This window comes from Grosmannia clavigera, assembly GCF_000143105.1.
Source record: "Grosmannia clavigera kw1407 unplaced genomic scaffold GCSC_140, whole genome shotgun sequence".
In the NCBI taxonomy this organism is placed as follows: domain Eukaryota; kingdom Fungi; phylum Ascomycota; class Sordariomycetes; order Ophiostomatales; family Ophiostomataceae; genus Leptographium; species Leptographium clavigerum.
In genome coordinates, this window is record NW_014040801.1 from 1752712 (window position 1) to 1766874 (window position 14163).

The 14163-nt window shown below is 54.2% G+C and overlaps 3 protein-coding genes across 3 annotated transcripts; 1 reads left to right on the forward strand and 2 right to left on the reverse strand.

Annotated features, from left to right (window-relative positions):
• Positions 1–2023: 2023 nt before the first annotated feature.
• Positions 2024–7771, forward strand: CMQ_1077 (chitin synthase; the record flags this gene model as incomplete). Its single annotated transcript, XM_014318156.1, has 3 exons — positions 2024–2337; positions 2474–7665; positions 7740–7771. 3 exons carry the CDS (start codon positions 2024–2026, stop codon positions 7769–7771), a joined length of 5538 nt encoding a protein of 1845 aa, XP_014173631.1.
• A 445-nt stretch (positions 7772–8216) lies between these two features.
• CMQ_716 (cell wall biogenesis protein glutathione transferase) lies at positions 8217–9735 on the reverse strand (the record flags this gene model as incomplete). Its single annotated transcript, XM_014317795.1, has 5 exons — positions 8217–8474; positions 8539–9053; positions 9139–9226; positions 9290–9469; positions 9559–9735. The coding sequence occupies 5 exons, from the start codon at positions 9733–9735 to the stop codon at positions 8217–8219; spliced, it is 1218 nt and encodes a 405-aa protein (XP_014173270.1).
• A 680-nt stretch (positions 9736–10415) lies between these two features.
• On the reverse strand, positions 10416–13743 carry CMQ_499 (poly(A)+ RNA transport protein; the record flags this gene model as incomplete). Its single annotated transcript, XM_014317578.1, has 4 exons — positions 10416–11144; positions 11200–13186; positions 13272–13651; positions 13738–13743. The coding sequence occupies 4 exons, from the start codon at positions 13741–13743 to the stop codon at positions 10416–10418; spliced, it is 3102 nt and encodes a 1033-aa protein (XP_014173053.1).
• Positions 13744–14163: the final 420 nt, after the last annotated feature.

Sequence of the window (14163 nt, forward strand, 5' to 3'; positions counted from 1 at the left end):
CGATCCAACGGCCAGAACGGACCAACGGCTGCTGAGGAATACCGCAGGCTCTGTCCCGACAGGTTGAAAAGTGGCCACCTCATGACTACGGCGAAACAATGCGGACAGATTTCCCAGAACCATGTATCTTACTCGTATCAGCTGATAGAATCACCGAAGCCTGTGTGGAATTTATTTTCCCGTACTCCGTAAGTAAAATAAGGAAGAGAAGAAAATATTCCCAAAGAAGCAAGGCCAGCAAATGTCAGCTGAGCCGCTATTTGGACTATTATTTAGACTTCACCACTCGTCTGAATTACACTTCTGCCAGAAATCTCTCTTGTGAAAAATACATTCAGTACTCTGTACGGCGGACTACGGACTACGGAGTAGAACGAAGGCGAACAAGGGTCAGCCCATTGAATCACGGTGCATTAAAAGAGGACGGGCTACAGGAAGTCCCCCACATGGGCCCCCCTTTTCCAACAGGCATGATGAGCGTGCTTCCAGTGGCGTCTGTGTTGTCCAGCGTACGAGTACAAGCTACGCGAATGGGCGGCCCAATGGTTCACAGTGCGGCAGCGCGGGAGGGTATCTCGATACGAGCATCTAAATTCCTGACACAGGAGGCCAACGCTGGGACGAAATGGATTATTGTTCGCCCGGCCATGCTTGCTGCAAGAAATACTCTGTGTCCCTTGAAAGGCCCAAAGCGTATGTGCAAAAAATAGACCGTACGGAGTAGAGAGAAAATGGCGAAAATAAAAATCCTACCCCTGCATTGGCTGAAGCTGATCCATGCACGTTCCGGGGCTCACGCGCCGGTGGGGGACTTATGGCCTGTCTAGTGGGAATGGAGACGTGCGTTTCTGCTTTTCTTCTTTTTTTTTTTTTTTTAACTCTGCCGCCTTCCATGCCGCCTAGCACAAAACGTTCTGAGCAAATCACAGAACATGTCACGGCGTCGCTCTATGAGTATGATACTACATAGATTGTAATATCTTACATCGTATATGTACGAGAACTCGTATCCATGCCTTCATAAATTACAACACATGCCGGTATTTGGTACTGAATGGCCGTATCTCTCATCTGGAGACGATCGGAATAAGTCACAAAGGCCAATCTAATGGAAGGTGTGGCAGCAAAACTAGAAGCACGGAGGAATGAGCATTTCCAATGTTTCTCTCTGTTTGGTCTGCGAAACACTAAGCCAGATCGCAAAGGATCGACAGGTCGAGTACGGAGCATTCGGCCACGGAAGAGGAATCTCAGAATAGCCAGATAATGCCATGCAAGATACATAATCAACAGTGGGCTAAAAACAGCCCGCCTGGTGCCTCGTATTGGCCCCTCAACTTCGTATGGCGCTGTCAAGTGTAGTGGGCAGTGCTGCTCGCCTACGATTGGACCTACCGCTACAGCCCCCTGAAAGGGCGAAAGGCCAGCCAAAGCTGGCAGCCTGTGCACCACGGGGAAGGCGCGCTCCCCAACCGTGGCGCTATCCCCCCCTTCGTTCTCCCCTGGAACGGTGAACAATAGCTCGTACCGTACGGAGTACAGTACGAGCTATTCCTATGGACCCCCCAGTACTCGTAGCGTTACGGGGCACTGTCCGCGAAGTAGTCTGCCCGGTCACTCTTTCCCTTCACTTCTCCCCCCCGGCTACTACAACCTCAGCGCCTTCCTTGCGTTTGCTTCTTCCCGTGTCGCCTTTCCCCATCCCTCGTTATTTCCTTTTGACTGATTCTGGGGTTCTTGTTTGGCTTCGTTCGTCCTTTTCTCTCGGTCCAGGTGCTTTTGCCTTGTCCACCTGTCCACAGTCAACACTCGTTTCTCACGTTCGTTTCGCCCAATTCTGCGAACAGCGGTCCTCCATCGACGGACGAAGATCCCAAGAGGCGGTGATAGACAGCCGCGAGAACAGGTGCATTTGCGCCCATCGACCCATATCCTATTTTTTCCAGTCCTTCCATCGCCCAACCGTTGACTAGCTCTTTCGTCTCTCGCCGGTCATTCGGCCGTGTCCTCTCGCTTCGTCGCCATGAGCCTCAACCCTCTCGGCGGCGGCGGCACTGGCAGCGGCGGTGCTCATACGCAGCCGTCGCTACCGTCGTTGCCAGCCCATCTCCAGTCGGATACACATCTAACTGCACACCTCGCCAGCCGCTTCCATGTCTCGCTGCCAACAGCCCGCCTCTCATCCCATGCATTGATTTCTCTGAACACATACTCGTCCTCAACCGCCGGTGCTGATGGAGGAAAAGAAGGCAGCGCCTCAGCTGGCGCTGAAGACATGGCAGAGCGTGCATACATCCGTCTCGGCCATCGTTCTGAAAACCAGGCCATACTGTTCCTGTAAGTTCCCAAGAAACCTTGTCTTGCTGCCCGGTGGTTGATATACTAATGCAATCTCTTCGCCCAGTGGTGAGTCTGGCTCTGGCAAGAGCACCATTCGCTCTCACATTCTCGCGGCCCTTTTGCGCAAGTCGAGCACGCCGCTATCCAACAAAGTCTCTTTGGCCGCCTATGTCTTTGATACTCTGACAACCACCAAAACGGCCACTACTCCAACTGCCTCCAAGGCTGGCCTCTTCTACGAGTTACAATACGATACATCATCCAGCACCAACCCGTTGCTGCTGGGTGCCAAACTGCTAGATCACCGACTGGAACGTAGCCGCATAGCTGATGTTCCCACGGGCGAACGTAACTTCCACATTCTGTACTACCTCCTCGCCGGCACGAGCGCCGCAGAAAAGAACCATCTAGGCCTCGAAGATGCTCACACTGGTGCTCAGCAGCGCTGGAAGTATCTTGGCCATCCGACCCAGCTCAAGGTCGGGATCAACGATGCTGAGGGCTTCCAGCTGTTCAAGACCGCTCTGCGCAAGCTGGAGTTCCCCCGGACTGAAATTGCAGAGATTTGCCAGATTCTCGCTGGTATTCTTCACATCGGGCAGCTAGAGTTCGATACCACGTCTAGCACCAGCGTCATGGGCAATGATAGTGGTGGATTTTCCCACGAGGGTTCCCAGACTGTCATCACAGTCAAGAACAAGGATGTGCTGGCCATTATTGCCGCATTTCTCGGTGTCAGTTCACAGGACCTGCAGGCTACTCTCGGCTACAAAACCAAGATGATTCACAAGGAACGGGTCACTGTCATGCTTGACACCGTTGGTGCTCGCAGCAACGCCGATGAACTCGCCCGGACGTTGTACTCGCTTCTTGTTGCTTATGTCATTGAAAAGATCAACCAGAAGATCTGTGCTCCTGAGGAGGCCATTGCAAACACCGTCTCCATTATCGATTTTCCCGGCTTCGCACAGCAGACGTCCACTGGGTCCGCTCTTGACCAGTTGCTCAACAACGCGGCCACTGAGTCGCTGTACAACCTGACGTTGCAGAACTTCTTCGACCGGAAGGCTGACATGCTAGAGACCGAAGAAGTTAGTGTTGCCGCCACAAGCTACTTCGATAACTCAGATGCCGTAAAGGGCCTTTTGAAGCCTGGGAATGGCTTGCTGAGCATCCTGGATGACCAGACACGGCGCCACCGCACCGATATGCAGTTGCTAGATAGTCTTCGCAAGCGCTTCGAAGGCAAGAACCCAGCGATCGCGGTGAGCTCTGCTACCGCCAAACTGCCTGGCAGCAACTTCCTGACCGAGAACACATCGGCAACATTCACCGTCAAGCACTTTGCCGGCGAGGTTGAGTACCCTGTGAGGGGTCTGATAGAAGAAAACGGCGAGGTGATCTCTGGCGATTTGCTCAACCTCATCAACTCGACCAAGAGCGAATTTGTCGCCCGTCTCTTTGGCCAGGAAGCCCTGCAGACCATTGTTCACCCACAGGAGCGGTCTACGGTCATGCAGGCATCTGTCAGCTCCAAGCCCATGCGCACGCCAAGCGTCATGTCGCGCAAGGGTCGTGGAGCCCCTCGGCGCCGACAAGAAGCTGCACTGCGGCAGAAGGAATCTCTCGATGACATTGCCAGCGAAGCCGGTGCCCCTGCTGCCTCAGAGTCACGTCGCGGAGCGCCACGCGCCCCTTCCGAACAAGGTGCCTCTGGCCAGTTTCTGGCCTCTCTAGACAATGTCACCAAGTCATTCACGGGTCCCAACACAAATGCTTACTTTGTGTTCTGTCTTAAGCCGAACGACAGACGTATCGCCAACCAGTTCGACAGCAAGTGTGTTCGCGCACAGGTGCAAACTTTTGGAATTGCCGAGATCAGCCAGCGGCTGCGCTCGGCTGATTTTAGCTTGTTCCTACCCTTTGGCGAATTCCTGGGTCTTGCCAGTTCCGATATGCTACTGGTCGGCAGTGAGCGTGAGAAGGCCGAGGGTGTCATCGAGGAGAAGCGGTGGCCGAGCAATGAGGTCCAGGTCGGAGCCACAGGTGTCTTCATCAGCGAGCGTTGTTGGATGGAGATAGCTCAGCTTGAGACCGGCTTAATGTCTGCTCGTTACGGTGTGCCCTCTGATGCCGGTGACGGCTCGAGCGCTGATCCATTTGGCGCTTCAAAGGAGCACCTGATCTCTTCATCCAACACTCCTTCCGCCATCGGTGGAGACAAAAACCGTGCTGGCTACTTTGGCAGCAACGACATCGACGCACGGTCCGAGGCCGGGGCGTCTGCCTTTGGTGCTGGCGACATGTTCAAGAATCTGGACACCCGCGAACAGATGGCTGAGCGTGGCAATGAAAAGACCATGGAGGAGGTGGAAGAGTTCAAGGACTCGCCTTCACGAAAGCGCTGGGTTGCCATGGTCTATATGCTGACCTTTTTCGTTCCCGATTTTCTCATCCGCATCATTGGTCGCATGCCGCGGAAGGATGTACGCCAGGCTTGGCGTGAGAAGCTTGCTATCAACATGCTCATTTGGTTTAGCTGCTGCCTTGCAGCCTTCATCCTGGTGGTTTTCCCTCTCATCATTTGCCCGACCCAACATGTCTTCAGCGCGTCGGAGCTGGCCAACCACAATGGCAAGAAATCACACGCGTACGTTGCCATCAGAGGGCAGGTTTTCGATCTCACTGCTTTCCAGCCGACGCATTATCCCACCTACCTCTCCTCGAAGCTGCTCCTCAATTATGGTGGCAAAGATATTACCGCCTTGTTCCCCGTCCAGGTGTCCGCCTTGTGCGAGGGTGTGAGTGGTACTGGAATCAACCCGGAGGTCACACTGGATTTCACCAACACAAACTACACGGATTCCAGCACAACTACCAGCACGGACTACAACGCCCAGTACCACGATTTCCGCTATTTCCAAAATGATACCCGTGACGACTGGTTCTCGGAGCAGATGATCATGCTTCGTTCCAACTACAAAAAGGGCAACGTCGGTTACACAGCAAAGTATGTGGGAACCCTGGCGAAGAAGTCCAAGTCCATTGGCATTCTTAGCGGTCGCATCTATGACTTGACCAACTACGTCGCTGGCGGCCGACAGCTCCTCACGAAAGCCGGGGATACGATCACGGGCACGTCCAGCGATCTCAACTTTATGAGCCAGCTCGTTGTAGATCTGTTCCAGCAGAAGTCTGGTAAAGATATCACGAAGTACTGGAACGCCCTGTCTTTGACAAACGTGCAAAAGTCACAGATGAAGCTCTGTCTGGACAACCTGTTCTACGTGGGCGATGTCGACACGCGAAACTCGACCCGCTGCAAGTTTGCAACGTACTTCACGCTGGCGATTTCGATCGTCCTTTGCTCTGTCATTTTCTTCAAGTTTGCCGCCGCGCTGCAGTTCGGCTCGAGAAACATGCCTGAGAACCTCGACAAGTTCATCATGATCCAGATCCCTGCGTACACGGAAGACGAGGACTCGCTGCATCGTGCCATTGACTCGGTGGCGCGCATGCGCTACGACGACAAGCGCAAGCTGTTGTGTATCCTCTGCGACGGCATGATCATCGGTCAGGGCAACGACCGACCAACACCGCGTATTGTGCTCGACATTTTGGGCGTGTCCGACACTGTCGACCCAGAGCCGCTCAGCTTCGAGTCGCTAGGCGAGGGCCAGAAGCAACACAACATGGGCAAAGTCTATTCGGGTCTGTACGAAGTCCAGGGCCACATCGTTCCCTTCCTGGTCATTGTCAAGGTTGGCAAGCCGTCCGAAGTGTCTCGGCCGGGCAACCGTGGCAAGCGTGACTCGCAGATGATCCTGATGCGCTTCCTCAACCGCGTGCACTACAACCTGTCTATGAGCCCGCTCGAGCTGGAGATGTACCACCAAATCCGCAACATTATCGGAGTGAATCCTACGTTTTACGAGTTTATGCTGCAGATTGATGCCGATACCGTTGTCGCGCCCGATTCGGCCTCGCGTTTTGTCTCGTCCTTTATCAACGACACGAACCTGATTGCCGTCTGTGGTGAAACGGCTCTGACGAATGCAAAGTCCTCGTTTGTCACTATGATCCAGGTGTACGAGTACTACATCTCGCACAATCTGTCAAAGGCGTTCGAATCCCTGTTCGGCTCTGTTACCTGTCTTCCCGGCTGTTTCTCCATGTACCGCATCCGTGCTGCCGAGAGTGGCAAGCCCCTGTTCGTGTCTCGGGAAATTGTGGAGAGCTACTCGACCATCCGTGTCGATACGCTGCACATGAAGAATCTGCTGCACCTCGGTGAAGATCGGTATCTGACGACGCTGCTGCTCAAGTACCACGGCAAGTACAAGACGAAATACATCCAGAGCGCCCATGCCTGGACCATCGCGCCGGACTCCTGGCAGGTGTTCCTGTCACAGCGTCGACGCTGGATCAACTCAACCGTGCACAACCTGATGGAACTGATGCCCATGTCACAACTCTGCGGCTTCTGCTGTTTCTCGATGCGCTTTGTCGTCTTTATCGATCTTCTGTCGACGCTTATCCAGCCGGTCACCCTCGCGTACATCGTCTACCTGATTGTTGAGGTCGTCACGAAGAGGACAGTGGTACCCATCACGGCCTTCATCTTGCTCGGTGCAATCTATGGTCTGCAGGCTGCCATTTTCATCCTTCACCGCAAGTGGGAAATGATTGGCTGGATGGTTATGTACATTGTGGCCATTCCCGTCTTCACATTCGCCCTACCGCTGTACTCCTTCTGGAACATGGACGACTTCAACTGGGGCAACACCCGTGTGGTGGCTGGTGAGAAGGGCAACAAGATTGTCATTTCGGATGAGGGCAAGTTCGACCCGTCGACAATTCCGCGCAAAAAGTGGGAAGAGTACCAGGCCGAGCTCTGGGATGCGCAGACAGCCCACGACGACGCACACTCCGAGATCTCGGGATACTCGTATGCCACCAAGCAGGGCGGCCTGGCGGTCCACACCATGCCCATGTCTGAGTACGGCTACGCATCGCGGCCTGGTTCGACCACCGGCTACGCGATGCACGACAAGACGGCAGGGGGTGCAAGCCGCATGAGCTTTGCGATGACCGAGCAACCAGGCAACCGTATGAGCCAGTTTGGCGGGAGCCAGTTCTTCGCCGGCTCCGAAATGGAAATGGCCAATCTAGCAGGCCTGCCTAGCGACGACGCACTGCTGGCCGAGATCCGTGAGATCCTGCGGACGGCTGACCTGATGACGATCACGAAGAAGGCAATCAAGCAGGAGCTTGAGCGGCGGTTTGGCGTCGCCCTCGACGCACGGCGTGCCTACATCAACAGCGGTATGTCTGAGTTCCTATCTTCCCGAGCTGTGGCTGCCAGGCTCTGAAGCAATGACTGACTTTCTCGATTTTAGCAACGGAGGCACTCCTCTCTGGCCAGCTGTAACGGCAGAATTCAAGTCGTCGACGTTCTCTTCTTTATGCGCCTGGATCTCTGTTGCATATACTTTCATACCTAATTTTTGTGTGTTGACGCTGCCGTTGCTGTTGTTGCATACGCCGGGGCTCAGGAAAGAAGCCTCTTCTATTTGACAAATTGCTGCTTTGCATAACTACTTGGGGAATTGCTCGGTTTTGCGATGGCTGCAGATAAGACACGGCAGGCTCTCGATTTATTTATATCACATGATCGTGTGCACATGATCTGGGCTCTGTTATAGTGCTTTTCCGCCTTACTCTTGCCTGCTCTCGACTGGAATTTGTTCTTTTCTTTTGGCTGCAGATAGCGTGGATAACTGGTTGAAAAAACAAACAATATGTTCAATTCTGTCGTGGCAGTATCTTGCTTCCTAGAATTTCAACCTATGCTACTGCACGCATTAGTTCCGCATCTACAGCTTTCCAGAGGCCTTGACGGCAGGCACCTCTTCGTCCAACGGGAAGATATCCGGCTTCGGGCCCAAGGGCGTAATGCTGAAGGGATTGATCTGGGTGTGACTCTTAGTGTAGTGGCTCTTGATGTGCAAGAAGTCGGTCGAGTCCTTGAAGGCGGACACGTTCCAGTACAGGTTGCGCATCCACTTGTGCAGGTGCGGGTAACCGGAGCGGATGTCGGCCAAGTTGCATTTGAAGTGTTGGACATAGACGGGCTGGAGAGTTTGATTAGTAAGCAGATGACAAAGCGATGGCAAGCCAGGAAAACGGAAGTCTCACGTCGAAGCGGACGATGGTAGCAAACAGCCGGATGTCAACTTCGGTCATGGTCTTGCCGAACCAGTATGGCCCGTTGGCGGTATTTCCGGCCAGATGCTTTTCGGCGCGGTCCAGGGCGTCGAAGACGAGGACGACGTTGCGCTCGTAGGCCGCCTGGGTCGTGGCAAAGCCGCTCTTGTAGACGCCGTTGTTGATGTTGTCATACTGCCACGCGTTGGCGGCCTCGATCTCGCTGTGGAGAGCCTCAGGATAGAGGTCAATGTTCCTGTACTTGGGCTCCAGCAGGTCGTTAAAGGCGCTGTTGAAGATGCGTAGGATCTCGCTGCTCTCGTTGTTGACCACGCGCTTCTGCTTCTTGTCGTAGAGCACCGGGACGGTCACGCGGCCGGTATAGTCCTCGGCCGACTCAATGTACACCTGGCGAAGATGGGTGAAATCCTCGTGGCCCGGGACTGGGTCGGGCTCGACGTGCTCGCCAGGGGCGTCTTGGTCTTCTGCCGTGGCAAACCGCCAGCCTGGGGGTATGGCAGTCAGAAGAAGAATGAGGAGGGGGATATAACGATTGAAGGGAGAGAAGCTCGGCCCGAAGACTCTACTCACCACCTTCGGCAAGCTTCCAGTGCACAACCGTGACGGAGACAATGTCTTCTAGGCCTTTGAGCTTGCGGGCGATCAGCGTGCGGGTGGCCTGCGTGCTTTCCGTCAGCAGACGTCGATGAGACGGAGAGATCTAGAGAGAAGGATGCCTTACCCAGGGACATGCCGTGCTGACGTAGAGGTGGTACCGATCCTTCTCGACCGGAAACTGAACTGCACCGCCCTCCTCGGACGGACGGCCGATCCAGTCGCGGAACGAGCTCGTCTGGCGCTTAAACTCGCCCGACTTGTCCTTGGGGTCGACCCAGTCTGTGATCTTGAAGCTCCGGGCTGCCTAGAAAGACGGGAAAGAGGGACTGGTGAGCTGCCGGTCGGGACACGAAACCACAGACATCACGGCGCCATGGAAGAACATCATCTCACCATTTTGGCTGGAGAGTTCCAGGCCGCTTGGCGGACGGCAGAGTAACGGAAGCTGGAGAGGGTACTGCTGTGGAAGCTTCTTTGGCTCGGTTCTCTCGCAGTGGGGCTGCAGAGGGCGATGACGATGCTGCTGATGCGGGTGTGGGCAATTGCAGGACGGACAGCGACGAGGTGCATTCGAAAGGAAACCAATCGTATCACTGAGATACTGTACAGGTGGGGTTAAAGCTGTGCATGAACAGGGAAACAGAAAGGGCAACGGTCTTTATATGGTCAAGTATCCAAGCTAAGATCTCGCATAGCACGTAGGCCCAGATCTCTGTTCTGTCTCTTCGAAGTGTCCATTCTTTGAGCTTTTCCAGTCATCGATTACTACATAGTGACAAATGTTGGTAAAGAGCTACTGTATTACTATCCTTTCTAGCTCTCGTCGCTTCCCCACCTCTCGCTATGTCGTCCTTACAAGAGCTTGACAAATGGTGACGTAAGTGGGGACGCCCGTTCCAGCCCCGATACCGACCCCGCCGAGTTCCGTACAGCATCACATGACCAGACTGCGTCCGTAACCCGTGGCGTTTCTATGCTAGAGGTCTTTGCAGCGGCCGGCTAACAGAGCACCTCAATGTTGCTACAAACTTGACCACACTCCAATCGGTCGGGAATTATCAAGAACTATCAATAGAGTCTTAATGAGCGGAGTAGAGCCTAGAAAAGTCTATGGCGGGACGGGCTGAAGCCACCCATCGCCTTCCCCCCGTATCTGTACTCTTCGCAGCTTTGAATTCTCCCAACAAAGTTCGTACCAATACCAATGAAAATGCAATGCCGAATTTGTAAGTTGCCTTGTCATGTTCAGTTTACCGGACCTTGACCTTGATGTAAGGTACTTCCACGTCCTCTTCGTTGATGTCTTCGGCCACCACCTCGAAAATAACCTCCTTCTGGTGCTCCGGGATCGGCTTCTTCGAGATCGTCTCTACCAGCTTACTCAGCTTCATACCGTACCGGTCCTTGAGCTTGGCCGGTGGAAAAAATGACGCGTACAGCAGGCTGACTCCCGAGCTCAGCATTGAGATGGTCAGGCCACGCTTCTCGAAGTCGTCGAGCAGCTCCTGCAAAGTTACATCCGGAAGCTCGAACCGATCCCAGATCTTGTCCAGCTTGACCTTGCCATCCGGGCCCTGGTACTCCATCTTAGGGCTGTTGATTGGCTCGCTAAAGGTGAAAAGCGGCAGAGCCAGGTTGATGAATCCGTTCTTGTACTGCTCAATGTCCGTCTTTCCATCCACGACCTTGTACAGCTCCAAGATCACCAGTCCCGTAACAAGTGCCGTCGTCGTCGCAATGGCCGGAATGATCTTACCCGCAATGAATTTGGTCTTGTGCCGGTCTGCTGTCTCAATCTTGTAGTTCTCCGCTCTCAGATTGCTGGCAGCCGTGATAAAGTCAATGTGAAAGTTCGTGTCGTCGTCCTTCTCAAACTCGACAGGCGCCAGCTTGAAGCCGGCCAGTGAGCTCGGCGCCGGGAGTGACTCAACAAGCCTCTTTAGGTAGGTCTCATCGTCAAATGCGCCTGCGTTCGGATCCTGTAGGATTGTCAGCTCTTGTTCTGATTGTGTCTCTGTGTCGGTTGCCACGTACCGGGTCCTTGTCGTCAGCCTGAATCTTAACACTTGGGTCGGGCGAAAAATTGGGAACGATAACGTTGTCCAGCGCAGAAAGGTAGTCGGTCTTGCTCTTGCCCTGCACATTTATGTTGTAGTTGAAAGCATGTAGGTTTGCGGCGGCAACAATAAAGGTGTAGTGCGTCGGGTTGGAAGGGTCAAACCTGATCGGATCGGGAGCTCGCTTCGGGCCGGACCAGAACGGTGTGCCAGTCGACGAGACGGAGTCCTTGGGAAAGGTGTACAGCAGCTGTTGAATGGCATTGTTGTATTGCTTTTCAAAGAGCATACGCGCCCAGCTGACGCAGTCCTCAAAAGTGAGTGCCCGATCGGTCTTGAGATAGTCGCGCAGCGTCTCCAGCGTGCCCACTTCGTTGCCCGACTGCTTGAGAGTTGTCTCAATGTAATTGGGCTGCGTCAAATACAGGTTGACTGTCTCGGCCGTCTTGACGAAGTTGGTATCGAACATCTCGCGCGCCCAGGCGATAGTGTGCTCGATCTTGTTCGGGAAACTGCGCAACGTGCACATGGGGAACGACTGCTCAGGCGGATCCTGCGACCACGAGTAGGATTCGGTTATGTTCGGCAGCACCACTTGTGTGTTGCCCTTGGTCCCCAGAGTGCCGCTCTCGAGAAGTGGCTTGCGGAACAGCACGCACCGCCGGTCAACGTAGGTACGTGCCTCAACATTGTCCAGGGCGTTGGTTACACCATCTAGGCCCTCCCAGAAGCTTTCGCCAAAAATTTCCTCTGTCTCGGGGCTCACACGCTCACGAAGACACTCGATGTGACCCACCAGGTCTGGGTTCATCAACTGCACTGCCTTGGCTGCCGTGTCGCTCTTCATCTGGCCCACGTCCTTTGGCCTAAACAAGAACTGTCGATTGAGGTTGCTCTTCTCGATAGAGTCCATGTCCGTGACAATGATCTTTCCCTTCGGACCAGAACCAAGGCCGATCATAGCCCAGTTCTTCAGCATCTCACAACCGATGGCACCAGCACCGACAAGGAACTGCTTGATGTTGGACAGCTTCTCCTGAAACGGACGACCGAATACGGCAATCTGACCGTCGTAGCGTGAACCCAGCGGCTTGCACAGCTCCTCGGATCGCTCAAAGTTGCTGGGCAGAGACTCAAGAGAGTCAAAGTACAGCCATTGCTTAATCGGGTGGAACTTGCCCGAAACAGCCTTTAGCACCTCTTGCGCGATAATGCCGCCGAAAAAGGCAGCGATGGGGTTGAGATCCCCCATCGCCTGGTAGCTAAGCTCAGTCAAGAGCTTCTCGTCAATCTCGACATCAATTCCCTCCTGCTGGGCGAAGCTGCGTGCCGAGCTGACCACAACGGTGGCATCCTCGGCATTGCAAGGTCGCGGCAGGCGGTTGTGGGTCTGAACAAAAGCGTGGAGTGCCTGAAAGCCGATGTGCAGCTGCTGCGGACGATCAAACTTGGCAAAGTCGGTCATAATAAACTCCGGGGTTTTGATAGCGGCCGAGATGCTCTGGAAGTCGATGTGCTTGGGCATCTTGACCTGCTGGTAAAGGCCTCCGCTCTTGTACTTGCCCAATGTGCTAACATCACCAATGGAGAATGTGTATGGGCCTTTGACCGTGATCTTCCTTGGCTCGCCGCCGTTGAGCGCTTCCAAACCCTCGACTTCGGAAAATGTCACGTAATCACCATCCTCTAAGCCATGGCGCGTTTCGTCGAGGGCTGACACAAGGCCATCATCGTCGATGTCTGCCACAATGCCATTGAGAGGGTTCTCGCCGGTAGAGTCGACGACAGTGAACTTGGAGCCGAAGTCGCAAAAAAGGGTACCAAACAGGCCAAAGGTGTCCGCGACAATAACATAGATGCCCTTCTCGTGGCAGTAATCGCCCACGGCAATCTGGATATTGAGAGGGGTGTTGGTCAGGACAACGACTTGGAACTTGTCAAATTGTGACAGGTTCTCGGCGAGGCTGTCGTCGAGGAGAAGTCAGTCTCTTTGTCTCATAAATCCACGCCAGCATTCAACACACAGCAATATCCAGCCGTATTACGCACCTCGCAGAGTCGTGGATGGTAACGGGAGTGTAGGCGTTGAGCTCAGCGACGCGGGGAGCGGTAACCTTGTCGCGAGGATTGCCGACGTCTTCAGGCCGGAGGAAGAATTGGGAGGAAAGGTCCGCAATCGCGACAGGGGCAGGGTCATAGAGCGTGAGACTCTTGACTCCAGCAAGAGCGATGTTTTTGGCGATCTCAACACCGAGTCCCTTGAGTCCGACGATAAGAACGTTAGATGCGCTCATCCGTTTCATGGCGTCATGGCCGAGTACGTAGAGTTGGCGGCTGTAGAGCGACTCGTCGATGCCGTCGTTGCCGACGACGACAGACTCATCGACCTGCATCCGGGTGACCAGGTCGACTTCGGGTAGCTTTGTGTCCTGGATAAAGCGAGCGTCAGTTTGCCTCGGCCCAAAACTACTAGGTCATCATCAACCGGGGAGAGAAGTCAGGGCTGGAAGCTTACCCCCATTTTGGGTTTTGTAGAGATTGGCAAGCTGCCGGACGACAGCTTTCGCTTCCCCAGCTTGAAGATGGATGAAGATGCAGGAGGGCAACTGTCTAGAGAGAGGCGTTGTTGCTGGATAGCAGCTGCTCGAGAATGATTGCGAATGAGAAAGGAAGAGCTCAACCCCACCAGCAGACGACAGTGTTTTGGGTTGCGGGGTCGGCTAGAGGTACAACGTGAAGCTGAGGACGAAGGGGAAATAACAGCTGTGGATGGTTTCTCAAGCTCAAGAGAAGAGTACGGATAACGTAGCAGCACGGGTCTTGTGAATTATGGAGATCAATCGGATTTGTAAGAAGAAGATCCCGTTCTTGTTCCTTCTTCCTGAGCAAAGCGATCATAGCAGGCAAGCTCAAACAGGCAGCAATGGCCAGCACCCATAGC